A 19,379-nucleotide genomic window follows, 5' to 3' on the forward strand; every position below is an offset into this window, starting at 1 on the left:
AGTGTACATGTGGTGGTACACTTGCTGTGTGTGGGACACACAGACAGCGCAGTGAACCATCTTCCCACGCATAGACGATCTCGGTGTGCCTGCGTCTTGACGCGTCATGTGTGGTGACAGTGAGGGAAGTTTCCGATCCTGAGAGGTCTTCAGTTTCAAAAACGAGCCGCTGTATTAAAAGCTTTATTATTTTTGTTGGTACTTCTCATCATGTCCCAGCTGCAGCGTGTCTGCAGACCATCATGCAGTGGAGGAGACACGTCACCGGCCTCGCTTTTAGCCTTGTTTTTGTTGTGTCATATTTCACGAACAAGGTAGGTACTAGCGAGGATACGAGTCAAAAACTTTAGTTTGAAAAGGAGGTTACTGATTTAGAGATTCCGCGGAGATGCTTTGAGTAATCCCATGTGAATCCATCCAGACATCAGCTGTGTAAAGGGTAATATTAGCGCTTGGTATCAGGGAGTAGAAATAAGTGCAGGAAGTGTACAAAGACCAAGTGTGAATAGGATCCACAGTTATGCCGAATTGAAAACTCGATTATATCACATAGTTAGAGTCGTGTTGTATCCCGTACAGATTTATAGAGACAGCTGTACAAACCTAATTGGCAGACTTTTAAATGGGTTTTGGCGGGAGTAATGAAGCATCTCTAGGGAAATGATTAATACCACACTGCCTGCATATGAAATGAGCTCACTGTCTTCTCTTTTTTTGTAGTTTGTCCTGTCAGTGTTAAACTTCACCTATCCAACCTTATTTCAAGGGTGAGTAACTGAAAATAAATATTGAATATGTATCTAGTGAAGTGACTCTTCTTTGAGTAGAATACATTTCAATAAATCTAAAGAAGTAAAAGGAATTATTCATTAGTTTAATTATGCACCCTGTTGTGTGATACCTGAATAACCTCGTGTTTGTTCTCACTAACACGACCAAACTGCACATTTCCAGATGGCAGACATTTATTGGAGCTATCCTGCTTCTAGTGTCTGGAAAGCTGGGATGGGTGGAAATAAACCGCATCACCAGGTACTGTCACCGCACTGCATTCTGCTGGGTTTGATATTATACTGCCGCGTGGGAGATTTCCACACGATCCACGTGCTCTAATATTGCATTACAGATCTGCGGCTCTGTCCTGGCTTCCGGGCTCCCTCCTATTTGTGGGGAACATTTACGCTGGTTCCCGGGCATTATCACGTTTAGTAAGTGCACAGTTCACTTAAAATAACATCGCAGTGCATTCATGTGCTGATTTTTCTTGCTACTGTGACAATCTTGTTATGAGTGTGTCTCCTCCACGCAGGACATTCCCTTCTTCTTCACTCTTCAGAACTGCTCTCATCCCTTTAGCTACGTGATCTTCAAGGTCATGCGCAGAGAGGTAAGTGCGCTCACCGCCTGCTGTAAACTGATCTGTTCAGTCATGTGCTTCACACTCCTGCTCCTAATGTGCTCTCTCTGCTTTTTGTTTTTTAGCAGAAGACACAGTGGCTGAAATTTATCAGGTATGGATGTTTTTTTTATTATTTTTTTAAAAAGAGATTCACACATTTCACACATTAAACGTCCCTCCTTCTCTTCCAGCCTATGCCTCATGCTGCTTTCAGCCATCAACCTTCCCTTTTATGACCCTCAGGTAATAACAATCCTGGCTCACTTATTGCCGGTGCCGTAGATCAAGTTAGTTAGCATGTGTCCTTGCCGTGCAGGTGGACCACAGCGGTTACCTGTGGGCCGTCTGCCATCTCGCCTGTGTTGGTAAGTCTAATATCGTAATATGACTTTAAAAACACTTTTAACTGTGAGAAGAATGATGATGAAGATGTCTGAGCCTTGATAAGGCCGAGGGTTTGAGGTGATGTTGTGTTTGAGCTGATCGATTTTGCCCTAAGGCTTAAATCTTTTGATGGCAATAAGCGACTGCAACAGCAGCAGAAATTGAAACAACAACACTGCTTTGCAGGTGCATATAGAGTCTTTCAAGTTCACCACAAGTCCGTCAACCTGAGGTGAGTGAAAGCCTTTGGTGGGCGCACATGAGCGCCTTCCTAGTCTAGCATGCGGTGCAGTTTCTCAGCTTCAGCTTGCTCTGCTGCACATCAGAGGCTGAAGACGCTGCTTTTGTGATTTGATTGCAGTGATCTTGAGCAGCAGTGCATTAACTACCTGTTCAGGTAAGATTCAAGTCTAAATTGTTTGATCTGAGGCTGAACCTTCAATCTTCTAACGTGAGAGTATTAATTTACTTAAACTACATGTAAACAATTGTGATAAACCCAAGTGTTGATGCGTTAGACATGATCCAAAAAAGCTTATTCGTTTCCTTATTCGACTGCCATTCATAAGTCTTAAAATTAAGGGTCAATATACGGGATAGTGATGTCTAAGTTATTCAGTCGGATTCATTTCAAAACTTTAACCTTTCACGTTAAGCAGATTTAGATATTATCAGTGCCTAATAACAGCTTCCCCCCTTTGAACAACAGCGTGCTGCTGCTGGCTGTTGCTGCTCACCCGACAGGTACGACTGACCTCACATAGATTCTGCAAATATTCTCACAAAAACTTCTGTTATTGCTCATTTTGCAGCTCCTCTTCTACTTCTTTAGGAGCCAGCACAGCAGACCCTCCACCTCTGTCACACCACCCCCCTGCATGTCCTCTTTCACTACATCCATGGATCTCCTCTGAGGTCTTCCTCTTTTCCTCCTGCCTGGCATCTCCACTTTAAAAACTCCTTTGTCCAATTTGTCCACTGTCTCTTCTCTCCAAACCGCTCAACCTGAGCTGTAACTCTGCTGTCCTAGTTTAACATCTTCAACCTCCACTTCCAGCTCTGCCTCCTCTCTTTCTGTTACTACCAGCTCACTCTCCAGCTCATTTTCACATATATATGTGTGTGTGTGTGTATATAAAATTTATGCCTCTTGTCCCTGTGCAGGTGACCTCACAGGTGCCTTGGAGTTCCCGTCCCTGCAGTCGCACACATTTCACTGTGGCTGCTGTGCCAGGTGAAAACGTCAGTTTTCTCTAATATTGATTGCATCGATGTTGGTTAGCCGTGAAAACAAGCTGTCGTCCTTTGAGTTCATATCAAACTGAAGCCTTCAGAGTCCGTTCTAATTATACTTGGATATAAAATAAGTAGATCTTTGTTAGAAAGTTTTAAATAACGGCATATTTAGTGTGTTTATGTACAAGGACTCCTGTTCCAGTTCTGTAAAAGGTTTAATAGGACAGAGGAAGGTTTGTGGCCTTCTTACTGGTTGTGTGTCTCACTTCACAGCGCTCTGCTGGGCTTTTTGCTGCGGTTGGCTACAGTCAAATTAAAAAGCGGACTGTCCTTTGAACACTTTGGGGTCTGGATCTTTTTATCTAAGGTGACTTCAGATATGTTAAACTCATGTAACACACAGTTCATCGCACACACACGTGTTGATCGTCAAAGTCAAACTGATGCGATTTACTTGTTGGATTATGTCCTGTCAGGTTACTGCCATGCTCCTGTCTCCATTTATTTTCTCTGTGAACTCTAATGCTTCGTCTCTTTTGTGGTAGGTACCAAACTTTTGTTTCCAGCTCATTTCAGCACAAAAACAAATGTTCATTTTCCATGCTTCAGATTTCTGCATCCGTCTTATTTGTTCTAACATGTTTGTGAACGTTTGTATGTGAATTCTTGTCAGTTGTGGTTTTAAAAAGTTGCAGGTTTATGTCCAACTTTTAATGCTTTTTGTTTTCCAGTTTAATACACGTTAATCTTGTGACGCTGGATTTTTGATGAAAGCCCTGATCTGTTTTTGATTGCAGTGTGGTCGTCAGTCACGTCGGAGAGTCTCTGCTGATCTATTCTGAGAGGGATACTCACGTGTGACGAATTTCAGCACTTTAGACGAGTTCACCTCAAATGACTTTCTTTATTAACTGGGGATGCAGATTCTATTTTTCTACATTCATTTTATAACTTTGTCTATTATCTGATCTCCTGACCAAATAAAAGTTTGGTACAAACTGTCCTCACTGCACTGGGTCAGAATTTAAAGGTCTGCATATTATTACTTACTTATTTGTAGATGAACTGTGACAATCCCAACACTCCATAGAAACAATTATTTATTCATCCAAACTATCCGCACAAAAAACATTAAAAAAAAAACAAAACACAAGTCAGAACGACTGAAGGGGAGAAAGGAAACAACGGCAACCTTCTTCACAACATCAGTTCTTTTACAGATGGACATTTTTATTTCTCCTCCTTGTTTCGCTTCGGTGAGAATAGAGCATTTAATGGCTGCCTCCTCCGTAAGCGCACCTCAGGATTCTTCTCTTCTTTGATGTAACCTACAACAGAGGACACATCCTAGTATTAAAGACAGTACAATCCTCTCTCGTGCACTGAAAAGCATGACAGGATGAAGAATGGTCCTGCTGAGAAATGGGTTCAAATGTTTTGCCCTTACTGCTTTAATCTACAGTGCATAACTGTTAAATTACCTCTCTCAATGCATGTTTGCGTTGATGGGAATCCAACTTCCCAGAAGTTTTCAGGTGTGCATGGAGGAACGTACAGGAAACGATGCCTTGAGCAAGCAGACAGCTTTTTCTGTTTTTCCTCCTCTGGCAGATGGGCGTAATACTGCAGGTAAACAATTATTTAAAATAGGATCAGTGTAAGCAGTGTGTCAGTTTTATTAAACTCAAGTACTCAGAATACTTACAATTTCACATTCCTTGCAGGTAGTGCCCTTCAGTTTTCTTCTCTCATCCTTTTTGCGAACGACTGCTACATGTGCAAACGCTGGGTGTCTAATCCAGAGACAGATCTAGGTTATGGAAAACTGACAATGACCAGCAAACATGATCATCTTCAGATAAACACCTGAAAAGGTTGATCAGTTTCTTACCGTGCTTTAGACTGGCATGCACTGTCTTCAGGAGGATCTCCTTATTTGGAGAATTTAGGGGGGGAAAAAAACACAGGGTTTACCTTACGAATAGATATCTGAAAATACTGATCTAGATTGCACACATTTTCTTTCAATCTGAAAGCTCACCAATGGCCTCCTCTTCATCATCATCACGGTCACAGGGCTGGCTCTGGCCTAGATGTGAACTGTTGCAAGATTTGTACTCCCCGTAAGCCGTTGTGTCGAACATCATATCCAAGCTGTCATTTGCTTTTTCACCGAGTCCTTGAAGTAGGGACAGTTGAGATTACTAACAGTTTAAATCAGCATATTTTAAATATTTTAGAAAAAAAGTGTTGCCGTGTATATTCACCGAACACACTGTCTCCTCTGTCTCGGTCCTTCTCTCTTTGACGCTGAAGTAAGCTGTGACTGACCCAGGTGCAGTCTGTATCTGCCATCTCCACATGATGCTGCCGCTCATCAATTTCCTGGAACGCACAAAACCTGTGTTAGACTCTCACAACGACGTGTGCAATGAATAGATTTAGTTTAAATAATGTTAAAATGATGAACGCTCACATTAAATAGGGACACAGTTTAAAATAATGAGGTCAGTATATGTACAAGTAAAACTCAGGCTTCAGATCAACCTCAGCACTCGCATTTCTACTCCCAGGTCTGGATGATGTTAATAAGAGAGGATATTCCTAATATGGCCAAGCCCAAAGGCCCCGAGCCAGCTTACAGTATAGTGCATGCTGAGGGTGAAGGTTGTTCAGCAGAGCAGATCACGTGACTATACCTCGTCTCCTTTCCACTCGCTGTCGTACATGGAGAGAGCGAGCGCAGGATCGACGCTCCATGTAGGCTCCACTGTGTGCTTCCTATCAGCTGGAACACACAGCCACATTCAAGTTAACTGAATATTATTGAGGAGCATTTCAAACTGTACAACAATCAGAAATATCCGCATGTCCTTCAAGTGACTTTGCTGAAGAGAAATCACCATCTTTAGCTTCACGCTGGCCTTGTGAAGCATTCAGATCCTGCACAGGGGTTCTTTTCTTCCCGTCTGCATCCAGTTTAACCTTCATTTTTGGCTTCTTGAAAGCAGGACTGCTACAAGAAGTGCTTGGCTTTTGGCTGGTGCTCATATTATGTCCTGACTGTACCTGTGTGATATAAAAAGCACCTTGAAACTCTATATTTCTGTCTTACATTTAATTAAACAGCCTGGACACTAAACGTGGTTAAAATTTGACAATGATGTTACTGCCTTCTCTTGCCTTCCTATCTAGTTGCTCCTTCTTGATGCTTGGATTGCTCACAGATATGGCAGTCTGGCTGATCTGTTCACGCTGTAGGTGTTCGCCTTCCTCCTGGTTGTCCGCGTCTTCTTGGAGTCCTCGTTGACTGCGTTCCTGTACCTCTGGACTTCCCTCCTTCACCCGTTTTGCCCTGCAAACACTGCCGCCTTCTGCAAACCGTTTGATGCGTGGGAGAAGAGATGGGGACCCTTTAGATGTTGAGTCTGGACTGTGCATCAGTGTGGATGAAGAGGACAAGAAGCAAGGCCTTGAAGAGGGAAACAAGTATAACTGTAGCACCGAACTGTTATTTTTTTTTCTCTTTTCCACATGGAGGTGTCTGCCACAGCAGAAGATGATGTCTCAATGCTTACTTTAAACGAACGTCCTGCCTCCAGAGAGTGCTGAAGCTTCTTTGCTGGCTTGGGGCTTTCCTGAGATTCTAAGGTGAGAAAGAGAGCTAATCTGTTTGATCACACCTAAGATTCGTTTTTATTAAAGCCTGATCACATTACATTTTTATTAGATCATCATTTGTTTCAAATCCTGCTTATACACACCATCTGCTGCTTTTCAATAAGTTCAAGGCCACAAGTTTCTGCAATTGCTGCCTCTTCTTCACCTTCAGTCACATCGTCTGAAAATGGAAACAGACATGTTAACAGCAACACGCTCATGATCGCATCTATGGAAGACCAATAATGGATGAAGTCATACTTGAGATCTGCGACGCGTCCATTTCACAGGTGTTAGGGACGAGCACTTCTGCTCTTCCAGGATTCTTTGTGGCACCCTCAGGATCTTTGTATAAAAAAGAATTTAGATTAGAAAACTGGTTTGTGTCTTCAGACAGGTGACGAAGAGGAAGCTACTTTAAAGAGGACTGACCATTGAAGAGCGAATTGTTAGACTGTGGTAGAGGCACCTCTGCATAGCGCACACGCTTCATTTGGTCGTTATTTTTCTGTTTCTTCAATCTGTTTACCACGGGCAGTGAGCTGGGCAAGATCGGGGAGTCTGGAATAACGCCCTCTTCCTGTTCTGCGGGTGAGGCCTCCTTGGATTCAGACCTGAAAAGAAAAGCACACGTGTAGTGCTTCACTGGAAACTGAAACTTTAAAACTTACCGAACCTGAACCTACAAGCCTACTGAGGGGGGAAATTTATTTTCCCAAGGGGCCACAGAAGAAACTGGGACTGTTAGCACCAAAAAGCTTATAAACACATAAAAATAAGAATACTGAGTAGCAGCTTGGGATAATGTATTGTTCACTCCTGAAATGTCTGACCAATGTAGGTGATACACATTTTTATAGAAGCTTTAATTCAAGAGGTTTAACAAAAGTATTGCACTGTTTACAGCTATTTGCAGGAATCATGACACAGTCCCCCATTTTAAATATTTAAAATCTATTAAGTATCTTTTCACTGGAACTTTTAATATGAGGTTAAAAAATTAATTAATTAAAATCTGGGCGCAAACGGAAGAAGCCATAAAACCAAAATAAACCTATCGGAGCAGTAGAATAAACTTGCATTTGTAAAAAGAATAAATGCACAAACCAGGCTCAGCAACACCAAAACACATGAAAGACAACTGAAGACATCTTAAGTACATGAGCGCAGTGGATGATTGGCTAAGAAAAACCCGTTCACAATATCTAACCAAATGAAGAACAGTCTCTGTGAGACAGATGTATCAATGTCAAGAGACACCTTGATGAGTAGACTGCGCAATGCTCAGAAACTGTAAAAAGATACAATAAAATAAGAAAGCAGGGGTTACATCTCAGACTCTACAGGTCTCAGTGTGTAAATGTTAAAGTTCATGACAGCACAGTCAGAAAACGATGAACAGGGATGGCTTATTTTCAGGAGAAAGCTGCTTCTCTCTAAAAAGAACATGAAGGCAAAGCTTAGGCTCACAAACAAACCACAAGACTACTGGAACAGACGAGACCAAACTGAAGACGTGTACGTATAATGCAGAGGGGTGTGTTTGGCAAAACCCAAATACATCACCACAAAGCACGGTGGTGGAGTGGTGATGATTTGATGTGTCTGAGTCATCCAAGAACTCCCATATATACCAAAGTATTCCAAGTCATCCGTCTGACGGTTAAAGCTTGGCAATAACAGGCTCATGCAACAAGACAATGATCTGAATCAAAGCAGCAAATCTACATTCAACAGAATGGCTGAAAAACAGAAGAGTCAGGGTGTTGTGCAATGGCCCAGTCAAAATCCAGACCTCAATAAACTGAAGCAAGTCTGTAAAGAGTCAAACTTCCTCCATGATGCGAGATACTGATAAACTTCAAAGTACTTCAAGTTATTGCTTTAACTTTTTAAAACATTTCTCATATTTTTCTCGTGAACAAAAACATTAATGCGACACAGCTTACCGAGAACTCTTCAGTTTTTGCAGCTCAGCTCGCAGCTTATTGTTTTCATCCTCCAGCAGGTTTCTTTCATTTTCTGAGGAACAAAGGTTTGCAAAGAACATGTTTTTCTCTGTTCTTAAACAAACTGAGAATCTTAAAGAATTTTTAGGGTTTTTTCACATTTATTCTAGTATATTACTCGTCATATTATATAACATACTACTGTTGTGAAAGATTGCATCTGCATATGTGTATGCACATCAGAGAGGGCTATTAATGGCTGTTGGACACTGAAATGAAAACACTCACTTAGTTTCTCGATAAGACGCAGATTCTGCTGCTGACCGTTTTTCATGTTCTCCTCTAAGATGGAGCATCGATCACACTCTGCTGCTCGAAGCCTGGAAAGGGAAAGCACTGCTGGCAATCTTTATGTTTCACACCGTTTTAATGCAACACATTAAATCTTGTTAACTTTCAGTCTGCGGGGGAATCTGAAGCACCCATACAATGAATCAGAAAAGGTTATTCTTGTCTTTGGTATCATGTTGCTCCAGTTAATTAGAAATCCCACATCAGTGCCAAACTGCAGCTCTCCCATCCTAAGTTATAGTTAGAATTTAACAGAGGTTCAACGAGACACATATATTCCAAACAAACAAACAAGCATTTGCTACAAAGGGAATAACAGTGGAGTGCACGTGCATTCATCTTTGGGTAAATTACCTTTCCTCCAGGAGAGCCATGGCATCCTGCAGGTTTTTATTTTGCTCCTTGAGCTGCTGGTTTCGACTGTAAAACACTTCAAGCCTCTGCGCATCTCTGTAGAGGACAAACACATCACTTTACCCTTCATACATAACTTACTAAGACTCAAGTGTCTTTCTCATTAAACGCAAAATGACACAACATACTCACAGGCAACGTTCCTTTTTCAGCTTGCTTACTTTTGCTTCCAATTCTAGAAACAGCAACAAGTGCAATGATGACATGTGTTTTCATTTAGCTTCTGAACTTCATATTATAGATATGAAAGCCAGCATGAACGTGGTGAGATCAAACTGTCAGTTACCCTGAAGTGCATTTTGGTGACACTCTCCAAGTTGCCTCCACAAGTCTTGAAAGCGATCAGCTGATTTGGCTGTCCCGCTGCTCCTGTCGTTTCCAAAACTATCTACAAGCGTATCTCTGCTCGCTTCCTGCCAACGCAAATCAACCGTGTTTGCCTCACAACAATAAATTAATTCTTTCAGCTCATTTTAGTATTGCTTAATGTTAATTCGCACTTGTCAATGTAAGCCTACTTTAGCATTGCTACATGGCGCGCGCAGACGAGCGCATAAACTTAGTGCTAATTAGCTAAATAATAATAATAATAACTTTCACCCCCTCAACACTCACGTGTTTACTACTTATTGTTTATTGGCTTTCAGAACAAGCATTAATAAAACTTCACCTCTGTCTTTTAGCTTGTTCTCCCAATAACCACTTAGACTACAATTAAGAAATAAATGCAAAGTTTAGACTTAATGACACGAGCTCACGAGAAAACAGCCGCAAACAGACTCAGACTTACACCGACACGTCTAAAGAATAAAAACTAGGATATTCTGTCAAAGAGAAAAATGGTTAGAGTAACGTTTAACAGTACAGTACCATGTTTGAGCCATACAGGCTACGGCTTGACCATAACAAAATCCAAATTCGCGCGCCGAACTGCAAGCTGGGAAATCTTCTTCTTCGTTTTCCAATTGACGTAGGAAAGCTTTGACGCCATCCTCTGTTAAACAGCAGCCAGTGGTTTATGCTACTACTTCTCTCCAAACAACAATAATAATGATAATACTTAAAATATTGTTTTATGAAATTAAGTTACAGAAAGTTGTTTGACTTGACCTCAATTACCAATGAGTAGCTTTAAGAATAAAATGTCTAAAATCTATAATATAGAACAGAGCCATGGGGACTACAGTACAATATCATAATCAGAACTGTGTAAAAGTCCTGAGTCGGCCCTTGTTTCTTTATATTTTGAGTTCCAGGTTTAAAATACAAATTCCCAAAGAGCCATTACCTGAAAATGTGGCATGTCATGTGGTCATAAAAAAAATTGTCATACCAAATATTGCCTTTCAAACCAGTTTGAATCGTCCAGCATATATTTTGTTTCATGTTCTTCTTTATTTTGTCATCATTTCTGGCTGCCCCAACACACCCAGTGAGAAGACATGCACAACACAGGTTATTCTTATATTTGTTTTTATTTTTGGTCTTTCTTTAGAATACAAAACAGCAACCAAAGTCACAAAAATAACATTTACAAAACATGTTTAACTGAGGTGACCGAGGCAACATAGAAAAGCATGTCTGAAACAGTGACATTGGTGGATTTTTAGCCTGGAGACTTGAGGTAAGACAGCGAGCGATGTCGGAAAAAGTCAAATATCTTTTACAAACCGTTTGGAATTAGTGCCTTCATTCAGTAGTGCTATTCACAAATGGAGTTTAATATCATTACGGTGCCCTAACATGTCCACGTTGAGCGGTGATTTAATGATGTAGTGCTTCAAATCTGCCTAAGAGTAAATTCATTAGAGTGACATGTAAGTCTAAAATTCTAAGCATGTTGCACTGTATGGCACCATTCAGAATGGTTTCCGTTCGAGTCCCGCTTTCACACACATGCACACACACACACACACACACACTTCCTGCTCATCCACTCTTATTAAATGGGTGCAATTGACTTCTAATAACTTCCTATACTTGTTCCCCACCAAGAACACTTCTGGCTAAAATAAGTGAATACATCATATATCACCCAAGCAGGAGCAGCTTCAGACTTTTGGGGGGAAAAAAGAAACGGAAACACCATTTGTTTAAAAGAAAAAGAAGAAAGTTTAACAGGCCAGAAAAAGTAAAAGTGTTGGAATGGCCACCAGTCACAGAGGCACAAACTCAAAGTCCCATCTTTTGTTCCTACAATACAAAAATGGTAAGACATTATGCAAACACTGCATCACTGAAAGAAAACGATAAAAACCACTTACCTAAACACAAAGCGGTGAAAAATAGTACAGTTTGGCCCGTGATGGACGGCGCAGGTATGTTTTTGCATGAATAAACGTTTCTCGTCTGTTTTTTTTCTTTCACATTTAAGACATAGTCACTGGTGATTCAGCATTGCAGATTATTACTCTTTTTTTTTTCTTCTTAGTTCCTTTGGATTTGTGCCTTTTATTGAATTTGCATCTGTCACAGCAGGGAGAATTGAGCTAGCATTACTTTGTAAATCTATATATACACATGCATTCAACATCATATTTAATCCCCCAAATTAAAGAGAAAAAAACTATTCCAAACTCCTTTTTCACTACATACGAATTTAAGCTATAAAAACCTGCATGAGAGTCCACATAGAGTTTGCATGGAGGCTTTGCAGTTTGATGTGAGATATGCAGCAGGTTTGTAGAGGTGCTGGCGTTGAGGGGGTGGGGGTGTGGGGGTATGGAATGCAGCCTTATTCCATTAATAGGGGTTGTGGGGATGGGCCTATTTGTCACCCCCTGCTTATCCAAATGGGACTCTATGTAGTTGGGTTTTAGATTCACATTATGCTGGAAGAAGAAGAATTGGTAGCGGACGCTGCCAGGGCGGGGCAGGTCGTCACCACGAGAGAAAAACACTGGAGTGTGAATGCATATCTACCATCTTCCGGACCTGCAGAGAGAACACCGGGTGTAAACATAAACCTTTAATCTGCACCTTTGACCAAAATTGTGATGCTTTTAAAACATACTCACACTTCTCTCTCTTCACCACTGCGGGGGCACGTAGCTGTAGCTGGGTGTGCCAGGAGGCCGATATGTGGGCATCGTGACTGGGTGGGGAGCGACGGGCGCTGGTGATGGAGTTGTCAACAAAGTTCCTGAGGAGTGAAAGCCACAGGTAAAACTACAAATCGAACACATTTGTATCCTGAATAAGATTCAATAAACTGCTGCAGCTCACCAGCTGACATGGCCATAGTGGTGCCGGCTACCATGCCCATGGCGACACCGTTGTTGCGGGGAGGAGGGATAGGCGGGGCATACATCGCTGCAGGCATCCCATTGGGCTGGACCACTGTCGTGTGATGGATGACATGAGGCGGTGGAGCATACAGAGCCTGTGTGTAGTAAGGGCCTTGTTGTTGTGAAGGTATTAGTGCCTGGTGGACAAACAACCACACGTTACAGCTCAAGCACTGAGACTGGATGAAGAGGGGCAGCGTGTTATTAAAAATATACACATACAGCAAGGACTGACCTGTGCATAGGGGTTCTGTTGGGGGTAGGTGCTCCTGACAGGGTACACAGCAGTTGGGTAGGGGTTTGGGGAGGATGAGTACGGTGGGACGGTCCCTGTGCTGGGAGAGCAGGACACTTTGAAGGGAGCACTTTGAGCATAGCCTGGAGAGGGAGGAAGACGGCTCATATTAGGGCCGTTTGTTCTGGGACAAAATAGCTGAAGCTTGGAAGAAACACTGGCTGTGCAGCTCAGTAAAACAGGACCCTCATAGAAGAGAAGCGCACACACTTTTTAGGGTTATTAAGAGTCTCTTTGGAACTTTTATTCTTTATTACGTTATGTTTATAATTAATTCAAATCAAGAAGTCAGATGGAACAATTTGACTCTTTTGAAGTGCATCAGGAAGATGTGTTTCAAGATCTATCAGATAAACTCGGGCAGATTTCATCGTTACTTTCTTCTCACCGTTAGGGAAGCCTGGGTTTGCTCCTGCGTAGATGTTGGGAGTGTACATTGGAGCAGCCGCTGCGTATCCTAGAGGAAATCCAGCTGCCAAAACCAGAAACAAAACAAGAATATAATAGTATTCTCAATGCTGGGAGATATTTTCTTGTAATTATGCTTGTTTCTTAAACCACTATGCTTCAGGTTACCTGGATAACCTATACCCTTAGTGTTGGTAAAGGGGACCCCTGTTGGTGCAGGGCTGTATACTGGGTTCATTGTGGCTGTCTACTTGCAGATGCTGTAAATAAGAGAAGCACAGACAGGTTGGAATGATGCAATCATGCATGGAAACCAACTGCTGATCTGTGTGCCAGCAGAGCTCTTGTGGAAAGGATGGACATGAGAATATGAAGCTTTCTGTTGCTGTCGATTGTGACCCTGTTGTTCCAAAAACAGCACAGTGATTGTGAAAAGATTCCTCAGAATGTTTAAACAAAACCTTCAGTTCTGCTTTCAGAAACCTTAAGCATGTCGACTGGTTTGGTGTGCTTTCTTTAGAGCTTAGACTTTGACATACTCTCCATTTATTAGACTGCTGTTACTGTAGCTTTCCCATTCGTCACATTTCATTACGTTTATATGTCATGGCATGTGCACAAACTACTACTTTTACCCAACGACACAGCTGACTGACAGCGGTCTGCATGATATGACCTTGCAAGGTCACGGTAACAAAAAAGCGAAGACTAGACTAATAAGCATTTCCTGACATTGTGTGCTGACGTGCACCTATTACAGTTGTATTGGCATTACTATATATTCTGTTTGATAATAAACATAACGCAGAGAAGGTGCTTGCGCTATTTTTAAAAATGGTGTCAACATGGTTCCTAATGCTCTCAGCACTGTCTAAAGCAGAAAGACATGAGCGCAACTAGTCATTGTACAATGTTCGTGAGCAGTTTGTAAAAGACATTTTTGGAAAATTAATACACTCAGCTAGACCTTTCATTTTGCATTTTTTGATGCCATTCTGTTGTTCGGGTCAAACCTTAAATTTAACAAGGTGCTATAAACATTCCTCAGAGATGTTACTCCACGTTAACACGATGCTATCGCCTCCTCTTCCTTCTACCATGGGGTCTGGATCATGAGTTGGCTCTGCTCTCGGCCTCTAGAATTCCCTCCCAGCAAATATCCATATCACTAACTCCCTCTCGCATCAGAACATCTCTTTAAACCGTGTGTAAGGTGACCTTGAGTGTTTTGAAAGGCGCCTGAAACAAAATGCATCACTATTGTTATTACATTTTACAGCTTTCTTTGCGCATTTCCCGAAGAAACCATGACTTTTGCTTCCCATGACGGTCCCTGGGTTGATTTTAATGCATCTGTGCTTCCACCTAGCGGTAGCTAAAATAAAAACTTAAGCATGAAAAACAAAAACACAAAAAACCTTTCCACCTCGTTACAAGGTGCTCATTCAAAGTGAATGGACTCTGGTAAATATAAATTCACAATTACACTTACTCGGGTTGCTATAAGCACAGTCACGCTACAATTGAATCCAGATTTAACTCCAGTTTATTTGATAGGCTGACTCTATAGGAAACTGAAATTAATCAAAACTTCAAATTTTCAAAGAGAGAGAGAGGAACAACATAATTTAGCAATTCGGCTTTATTTGTGTTACTTTAACTATACTCTTTCACCCAAACACAGCGGACGACAGGGGCGAGAGAGGTGTGAAGCTATGCGTTTCTGTTTGTTTGGTGTTTTTTTTTTTTTTTTCCTGGATGTTTTCTTAGACTAAAATCTAAATATGTGCTGCTCATCGGTAAGTCTTAAAGGCTGCTTTCGCCTTCCAAGCACAAACCCTCGGCAGTAACATGTGCCCTTTCAAAACATGACGTTCGATACGTCGCCTGCAAAAATTAAGATGGCAACCTGAAGTAGAAGAATTTGGAAAGGTGAACGCAGCGGGGCTTTGTTACCATCAGCTAGCTTAGCTCACAAGCTTCACGATCTCCACCACCTGCAGTTAGCCTAGCCTGTTTGGCGCCGTAGGTGAGCGTTGCTTTACACGCTGACCCGCTAATCACCTGTCTGACCGCGCGAAGCCGCCGGAGTGTCCCCGGACAGCAGACAGATGGGGGACAGCTCGTCAAGCAGGCCGCATAGCACAGGAGGCAGGCAGCCAGACAGCTGTGTCAAGCGGTGCAGCCTGTCCCGTTACCAGATAACACGCATATCTTTATGTCCCGATAACAAAAACCCACAACAACTTACTGTTAGCTGCTTTGACCGTCAGTTAGTCACCTTCTCCGGTCTTGTGGGTTAAAATGAAATAAAGCTAACTGCTGTTTTGCTCCCAGATGCTTTGCTTAACTCTTTTGAGCACCCCGCGTCACTTCCGTGGTGTCACGTGGTATACAAATTAAAAAATAAAATAATATAGTCTACTTTATATAAGATGCCGGTTTTGTTTTCTTTCAACAACGTGTAAATCCCATGTTAAACAATGAAAACACCAGTAGTTCTTTTTAAACTATTATCATTAGTTTTCCGTCAAACACGATCTGAAAATAATTATCAAATCCAACCAACATGACGTAACAGGTCAGATAACGCCTTTTATTGGTAAACAACTGCATCGTCTTTTAATACGGTTCGTATTTTTTGCGACACAATCACAACACTTTTGACGTTTCAGCGGTGTAACGTCCAGTATCGCAACACTGCAACAGTACTGTGTAGCAACCCTCCTTGAACTCATTATGTCGGCTCTGCGGTCCTTGCAGGCGGTAAAATTTATTTGACTCGAGCGTGACTGTTGCTTTATCTAATATCTCGTCGTCTCCGGACTCGGGAGACTTTGCTTACTTCTTAAACTGACCACTGTTTCTTCCGAAATAATTTTCGCGTTTCTGTGACAACGGGACAATTAGTGCTTCGTGCCCTTTGAGGACCTTGACGCATCGTTTCCATTCAGCCATTGAAGTGGGAAGAGTCGGGTCCGTATACTGTTGTGGTTTTAGCGCGATCTACGTGTGGGTTTTTCACAGGTTAAAAATGTTGCTGCCGAGCTCATATTAGGAACCGTCTTGCGGTGTACGGTGAAACTACTCGCTCAGCTGGCGTCGTCGGTGAAGAGCAGGGGCATAATGTCTGGAGCGGCGGGTGGGGGAGGAGGCTCCTCCTGCTTGGGCGCAGCAGCGGCAGCCAGTTGCAGCTCCACCGGCTCTCCATATGCGGCTGCAGCCGGAGGAGGCGCAGGGGTGGCGGGGAGGCTACCAGCGAGGGTTTTGGAGCATGTTTTCTCCTACCTGGAGCTGACTGACCTGATGCGGTGTTCGCTGGTCTGCTGGCACTGGAACAATATCCTGGCGGATGAAAACAGCGAGGTGTGGCGCAGCCTCTGCAGCCGGACTCTGAGCGACGAGGCTCTGCGGTCTGACATCCTTTGTAACCTGCCCACCTACAAGGGCAAAGTAGGTTTACCAGTACACATCCCTCTATCCTGGGGTTACCTGTTTGATTATGCCTTTACACAAAGGGACAATGTAGCCATAAACATTACTGAATGTCAGCGTAATCTAGTGCTTTTTAACGTATTCAATGAAATATAAGACATAAACGGGCATAAAACTGAATCCTGCTTGTTGTATTATTGTCTTTCAGTTGGTGATCACACTGAGCAGGTGTAGAGCAGATGTTTTGTTGCCATTGGGCTTATCACTGGAGTCCATATTGAATTGACTCTCCAGTCTATTGTTGCATAATAGAACAAAACTTGTTCTAAGCAGTCTGTGTATGGAGACTGTTTATAGGAGTGTTGATGGCATGAAAGTAAGGTTTGAATGAGAACAACTTGTCTGTGTCCAATGTCAATCTAAGGACGCTCATTCATTTGTTCCAAAGTGTTTTTAGAAACACGACCTACATTCTTATGAAAAATATTTGAGCTCTGCACCTCTGAATGGTGCAATGAGCGTCCTGCGAGATGGAAAGTGGAGTAGCATGTCTCTTCTTCTGTATGCATGCTTCACAGAACTTTTTTCCCCTTACAAATATTTAGATTTCCCAGCAAGTGTCTGTGATTTTGTTAACTGTAACTGTCTTCCTGTGCAGCTCAAGGCCTTTCAGCATGCTTTGAGCTCCCACGACTGCTCCCGCAACGTTTACGTGAAGAAGAACGGCTTCACTCTGCACCGCAACCCTATTGCCCAGAGCACAGACGGCGCGCGGGGCAAAATCGGCTTTTCGGAAGGGCGACATGCCTGGGAAATCTGGTGGGAGGGCCCCCTGGGCACCGTGGCAGTGATAGGTATCGCTACGAAGCGGGCGCAGATGCAGTGCCAGGGCTACGTAGCCCTCTTGGGCAGCGATGACCAGAGCTGGGGCTGGAACCTGGTCGACAATAACCTGCTTCACAACGGAGAAGTCAACGGGAATTTCCCCCAGTGTAACAATGCACCTAAATATCAGGTAGGAGTCGAGATTTGAAATGACGTTTTAAAAGGAAATTGTGTAAAGAGTACAAGTGAAAACATGATTATAACTCCTGATGTGACCGTGCCTGTCCACAGATCGGGGAGAGAATACGAGTGATTCTAGACATGGATGACAAGACGTTAGCCTTTGAGAGAGGTTTTGAGTTTCTCGGAGTGGCTTTCCGTGGACTGCCCAAAACCTGCCTGTTCCCTGCTGTGTCTGCAGTATACGGCAACACTGAAGTCACCATGGTGTACCTGGGAAAACCTCTGGACGGCTAGATGCAGATCAGCCTGTGCCACCCTGAAATCATACATGTTCCTGTCAAGTGCAGACAGACTGCTGATTCCCTCCCTATTGTAGTGTTTTAAGGTTTGGAGGGTAAGTGGTTACATTTCTTCCAAACACAGTAACCTTATTTCCATAAGCACACAGAGAACAATCTGCAATCTACTTCGACTCACCAAAAAAAAGCGAAGGTTTTTTTTTTTCCCAAACTGGACAAACAACAGGGGGAAAGGAATGTGCAGGGACTGTTTGTGTATCTACGTGGAGAAGTCCACTTTTACAGTTTAGCTGCTGAACTCTATTATTCACCTTACAGGGGAAACTTAATTTAATGTCACGCATTTTGGACTCGTGCTGAAGATTTACTTGAGATTTTGTCTGCTTGAAGGAGGCCTAAGCTACTCTAAACCAAGTGGCGAATGCTTTAACGCAACATTTTTAACATGTGACACAGTCGTTAACATGTGAGTTAATGGACAAACGCATTGTGGAATGACTGCATTACAGTGAAATGAAACATGTGAGATGTATTGTAACATTCTGGCGTAGGTAAACCTCAAGGACACATGGGCCACGTCCATGGCACGTGTGTGGCAGTCCATGCATGCGCACTGTTGTGCTGCGTATGCACTGAAACATCTCCCCCTTTCAAGTACTTACTCAGTAACGGTGGAAACTAAACCTGTAACATGAAATGTGTCTTTTTAATGTGCTACTGTAGTATTACGATTTATTTATTTCCTGGTTTTATCTATGGTACTATAGATACTGTGTGATTTTAAAGCCTGAAAATAAAGTCTACATGGTGCCACTCCTACAGTAAAGACGGTTTGATGTTTGTTTGCATAAGTGAAGAGAATGCAGGTGGTCTGAAAGATCGACCATCACCACACTGTCAGCTATTGATCAACTGGTAATGGTAAATGGACTGATTCTTATATAGCGCTTTTCTACTCTCCCGGAGTACTCAAAGCGCTGTATAATTGTTGGCCTTTTTTTTTTTTTAAGGGAACTTGGACAAGAGGATCTTGCTCATGCTGCCAAGCTCAGCCATGAACTGTATGATTATGATGCACAGACTAGCATATCTAGGCTATTCCATTAAAAAACAAACATTTCTCTTAGAATCAGCTTTTTAGAACAATAACTTATATATTTAAAGAAGCTATACTAATATTGCTTGAAGAAAAAGTGGATTTTCATTCATGGTTTAGAAGATAAGCCTGGTATCAAAACATGGGAAAAGGGAAAC

At 42.4% G+C, this 19,379-nt stretch overlaps 4 protein-coding genes across 8 annotated transcripts; 2 read left to right on the forward strand and 2 right to left on the reverse strand.

The window, feature by feature from the left end:
• Nucleotides 1–84: 84 nt before the first annotated feature.
• slc35d4 (solute carrier family 35 member D4) lies at nt 85–4,022 on the forward strand. Of its 2 annotated transcripts, none has more exons than XM_085467735.1 (15): nt 85–314; nt 721–767; nt 955–1,032; nt 1,127–1,208; nt 1,310–1,387; nt 1,483–1,511; nt 1,591–1,642; nt 1,716–1,764; nt 1,970–2,015; nt 2,145–2,180; nt 2,493–2,527; nt 2,948–3,017; nt 3,293–3,386; nt 3,496–3,560; nt 3,817–4,022. In XM_085467735.1, exons 1-15 carry the CDS (start codon nt 243–245, stop codon nt 3,878–3,880), a joined length of 897 nt encoding a protein of 298 aa, XP_085323861.1. In that variant the 5' UTR covers nt 85–242; the 3' UTR covers nt 3,881–4,022. The 2 variants fall into 2 exon arrangements, with proteins under 2 accessions (XP_085323861.1, XP_085323862.1); XM_085467736.1 differs by having other exon boundaries at nt 1,486–1,511.
• An 80-nt stretch (nt 4,023–4,102) lies between these two features.
• On the reverse strand, nt 4,103–10,346 carry rbbp8 (retinoblastoma binding protein 8). 3 transcript variants are annotated; one of them, XM_085467734.1, is made up of 19 exons: nt 10,264–10,346; nt 9,680–9,806; nt 9,526–9,568; nt 9,334–9,429; nt 8,917–9,008; nt 8,629–8,701; nt 7,112–7,293; nt 6,941–7,024; nt 6,784–6,860; nt 6,598–6,665; nt 6,203–6,452; nt 5,923–6,088; nt 5,719–5,807; nt 5,287–5,404; nt 5,061–5,198; nt 4,911–4,950; nt 4,725–4,812; nt 4,501–4,642; nt 4,103–4,347 (listed from the first exon to the last, which is right to left on the reverse strand). In XM_085467734.1, the coding sequence occupies exons 1-19, from the start codon at nt 10,264–10,266 to the stop codon at nt 4,250–4,252; spliced, it is 1,974 nt and encodes a 657-aa protein (XP_085323860.1). In that variant the 5' UTR covers nt 10,267–10,346; the 3' UTR covers nt 4,103–4,249. The 3 variants fall into 3 exon arrangements, with proteins under 3 accessions (XP_085323860.1, XP_085323859.1, XP_085323858.1); XM_085467733.1 differs by having other exon boundaries at nt 4,911–4,947; nt 6,203–6,491; XM_085467732.1 differs by having other exon boundaries at nt 6,203–6,491.
• Nucleotides 10,347–10,849: 503 nt separating this feature from the next.
• fam168b (family with sequence similarity 168 member B) lies at nt 10,850–16,009 on the reverse strand. Of its 2 annotated transcripts, none has more exons than XM_085467738.1 (7): nt 15,635–16,009; nt 13,552–13,643; nt 13,364–13,447; nt 12,916–13,058; nt 12,619–12,817; nt 12,411–12,535; nt 10,850–12,327 (listed from the first exon to the last, which is right to left on the reverse strand). In XM_085467738.1, exons 2-6 carry the CDS (start codon nt 13,619–13,621, stop codon nt 12,423–12,425), a joined length of 609 nt encoding a protein of 202 aa, XP_085323864.1. In that variant the 5' UTR covers nt 13,622–13,643; nt 15,635–16,009; the 3' UTR covers nt 10,850–12,327; nt 12,411–12,422. The 2 variants fall into 2 exon arrangements, with proteins under 2 accessions (XP_085323864.1, XP_085323865.1); XM_085467739.1 differs by lacking the exon at nt 15,635–16,009 and adding an exon at nt 15,448–15,617.
• Nucleotides 16,010–16,026: 17 nt separating this feature from the next.
• fbxo45 (F-box protein 45) lies at nt 16,027–18,951 on the forward strand. Its single transcript, XM_085467737.1, has 3 exons — nt 16,027–16,836; nt 17,477–17,833; nt 17,935–18,951. Exons 1-3 carry the CDS (start codon nt 16,510–16,512, stop codon nt 18,118–18,120), a joined length of 870 nt encoding a protein of 289 aa, XP_085323863.1. The 5' UTR covers nt 16,027–16,509; the 3' UTR covers nt 18,121–18,951.
• The last annotated feature ends 428 nt before the right edge of the window (nt 18,952–19,379 follow it).

Source organism: Copadichromis virginalis, linkage group LG9, assembly GCF_057382275.1.
Source record: "Copadichromis virginalis isolate Kocher_CV1m ecotype Utaka linkage group LG9, C_Virginalis_male_GT1.1, whole genome shotgun sequence".
Taxonomy (NCBI): Eukaryota; Metazoa; Chordata; class Actinopteri; order Cichliformes; family Cichlidae; genus Copadichromis; species Copadichromis virginalis.

What these genes read in the sequence shown, in the direction of transcription:
- fbxo45 (XM_085467737.1), top strand. Translation starts at nt 16,510, where the DNA reads ATGTCTGGAGCGGCGGGTGGGGGAGGAGGCTCCTCCTGCTTGGGCGCA. An exon ending in TGCCCACCTACAAGGGCAAA is followed by an intron (nt 16,837 to 17,476) that starts GTAGGTTTACCA and finishes CTTCCTGTGCAG; the next exon opens with CTCAAGGCCTTTCAGCATGC. An exon ending in ACAATGCACCTAAATATCAG is followed by an intron (nt 17,834 to 17,934) that starts GTAGGAGTCGAG and finishes GCCTGTCCACAG; the next exon opens with ATCGGGGAGAGAATACGAGT.
- rbbp8 (XM_085467732.1), bottom strand. An exon ending in CCAGCGTGAAGCTAAAGATG is followed by an intron (nt 5,808 to 5,922) that starts GTGATTTCTCTT and finishes TGTGTGTTCCAG; the next exon opens with CTGATAGGAAGCACACAGTG. An exon ending in GCATGCCAGTCTAAAGCACG is followed by an intron (nt 4,813 to 4,910) that starts GTAAGAAACTGA and finishes TCTCTGGATTAG; the next exon opens with ACACCCAGCGTTTGCACATG.
- slc35d4 (XM_085467735.1), top strand. Translation starts at nt 243, where the DNA reads ATGCAGTGGAGGAGACACGTCACCGGCCTCGCTTTTAGCCTTGTTTTT. An exon ending in GAAATAAACCGCATCACCAG is followed by an intron (nt 1,033 to 1,126) that starts GTACTGTCACCG and finishes ATTGCATTACAG; the next exon opens with ATCTGCGGCTCTGTCCTGGC. An exon ending in TGCATTAACTACCTGTTCAG is followed by an intron (nt 2,181 to 2,492) that starts GTAAGATTCAAG and finishes TTTGAACAACAG; the next exon opens with CGTGCTGCTGCTGGCTGTTG.
- fam168b (XM_085467738.1), bottom strand. Translation starts at nt 13,621, where the DNA reads ATGAACCCAGTATACAGCCCTGCACCAACAGGGGTCCCCTTTACCAAC. An exon ending in AACAGAACCCCTATGCACAG is followed by an intron (nt 12,818 to 12,915) that starts GTCAGTCCTTGC and finishes TTTGTCCACCAG; the next exon opens with GCACTAATACCTTCACAACA. An exon ending in CACTATGGCCATGTCAGCTG is followed by an intron (nt 12,536 to 12,618) that starts GTGAGCTGCAGC and finishes TTCACTCCTCAG; the next exon opens with GAACTTTGTTGACAACTCCA.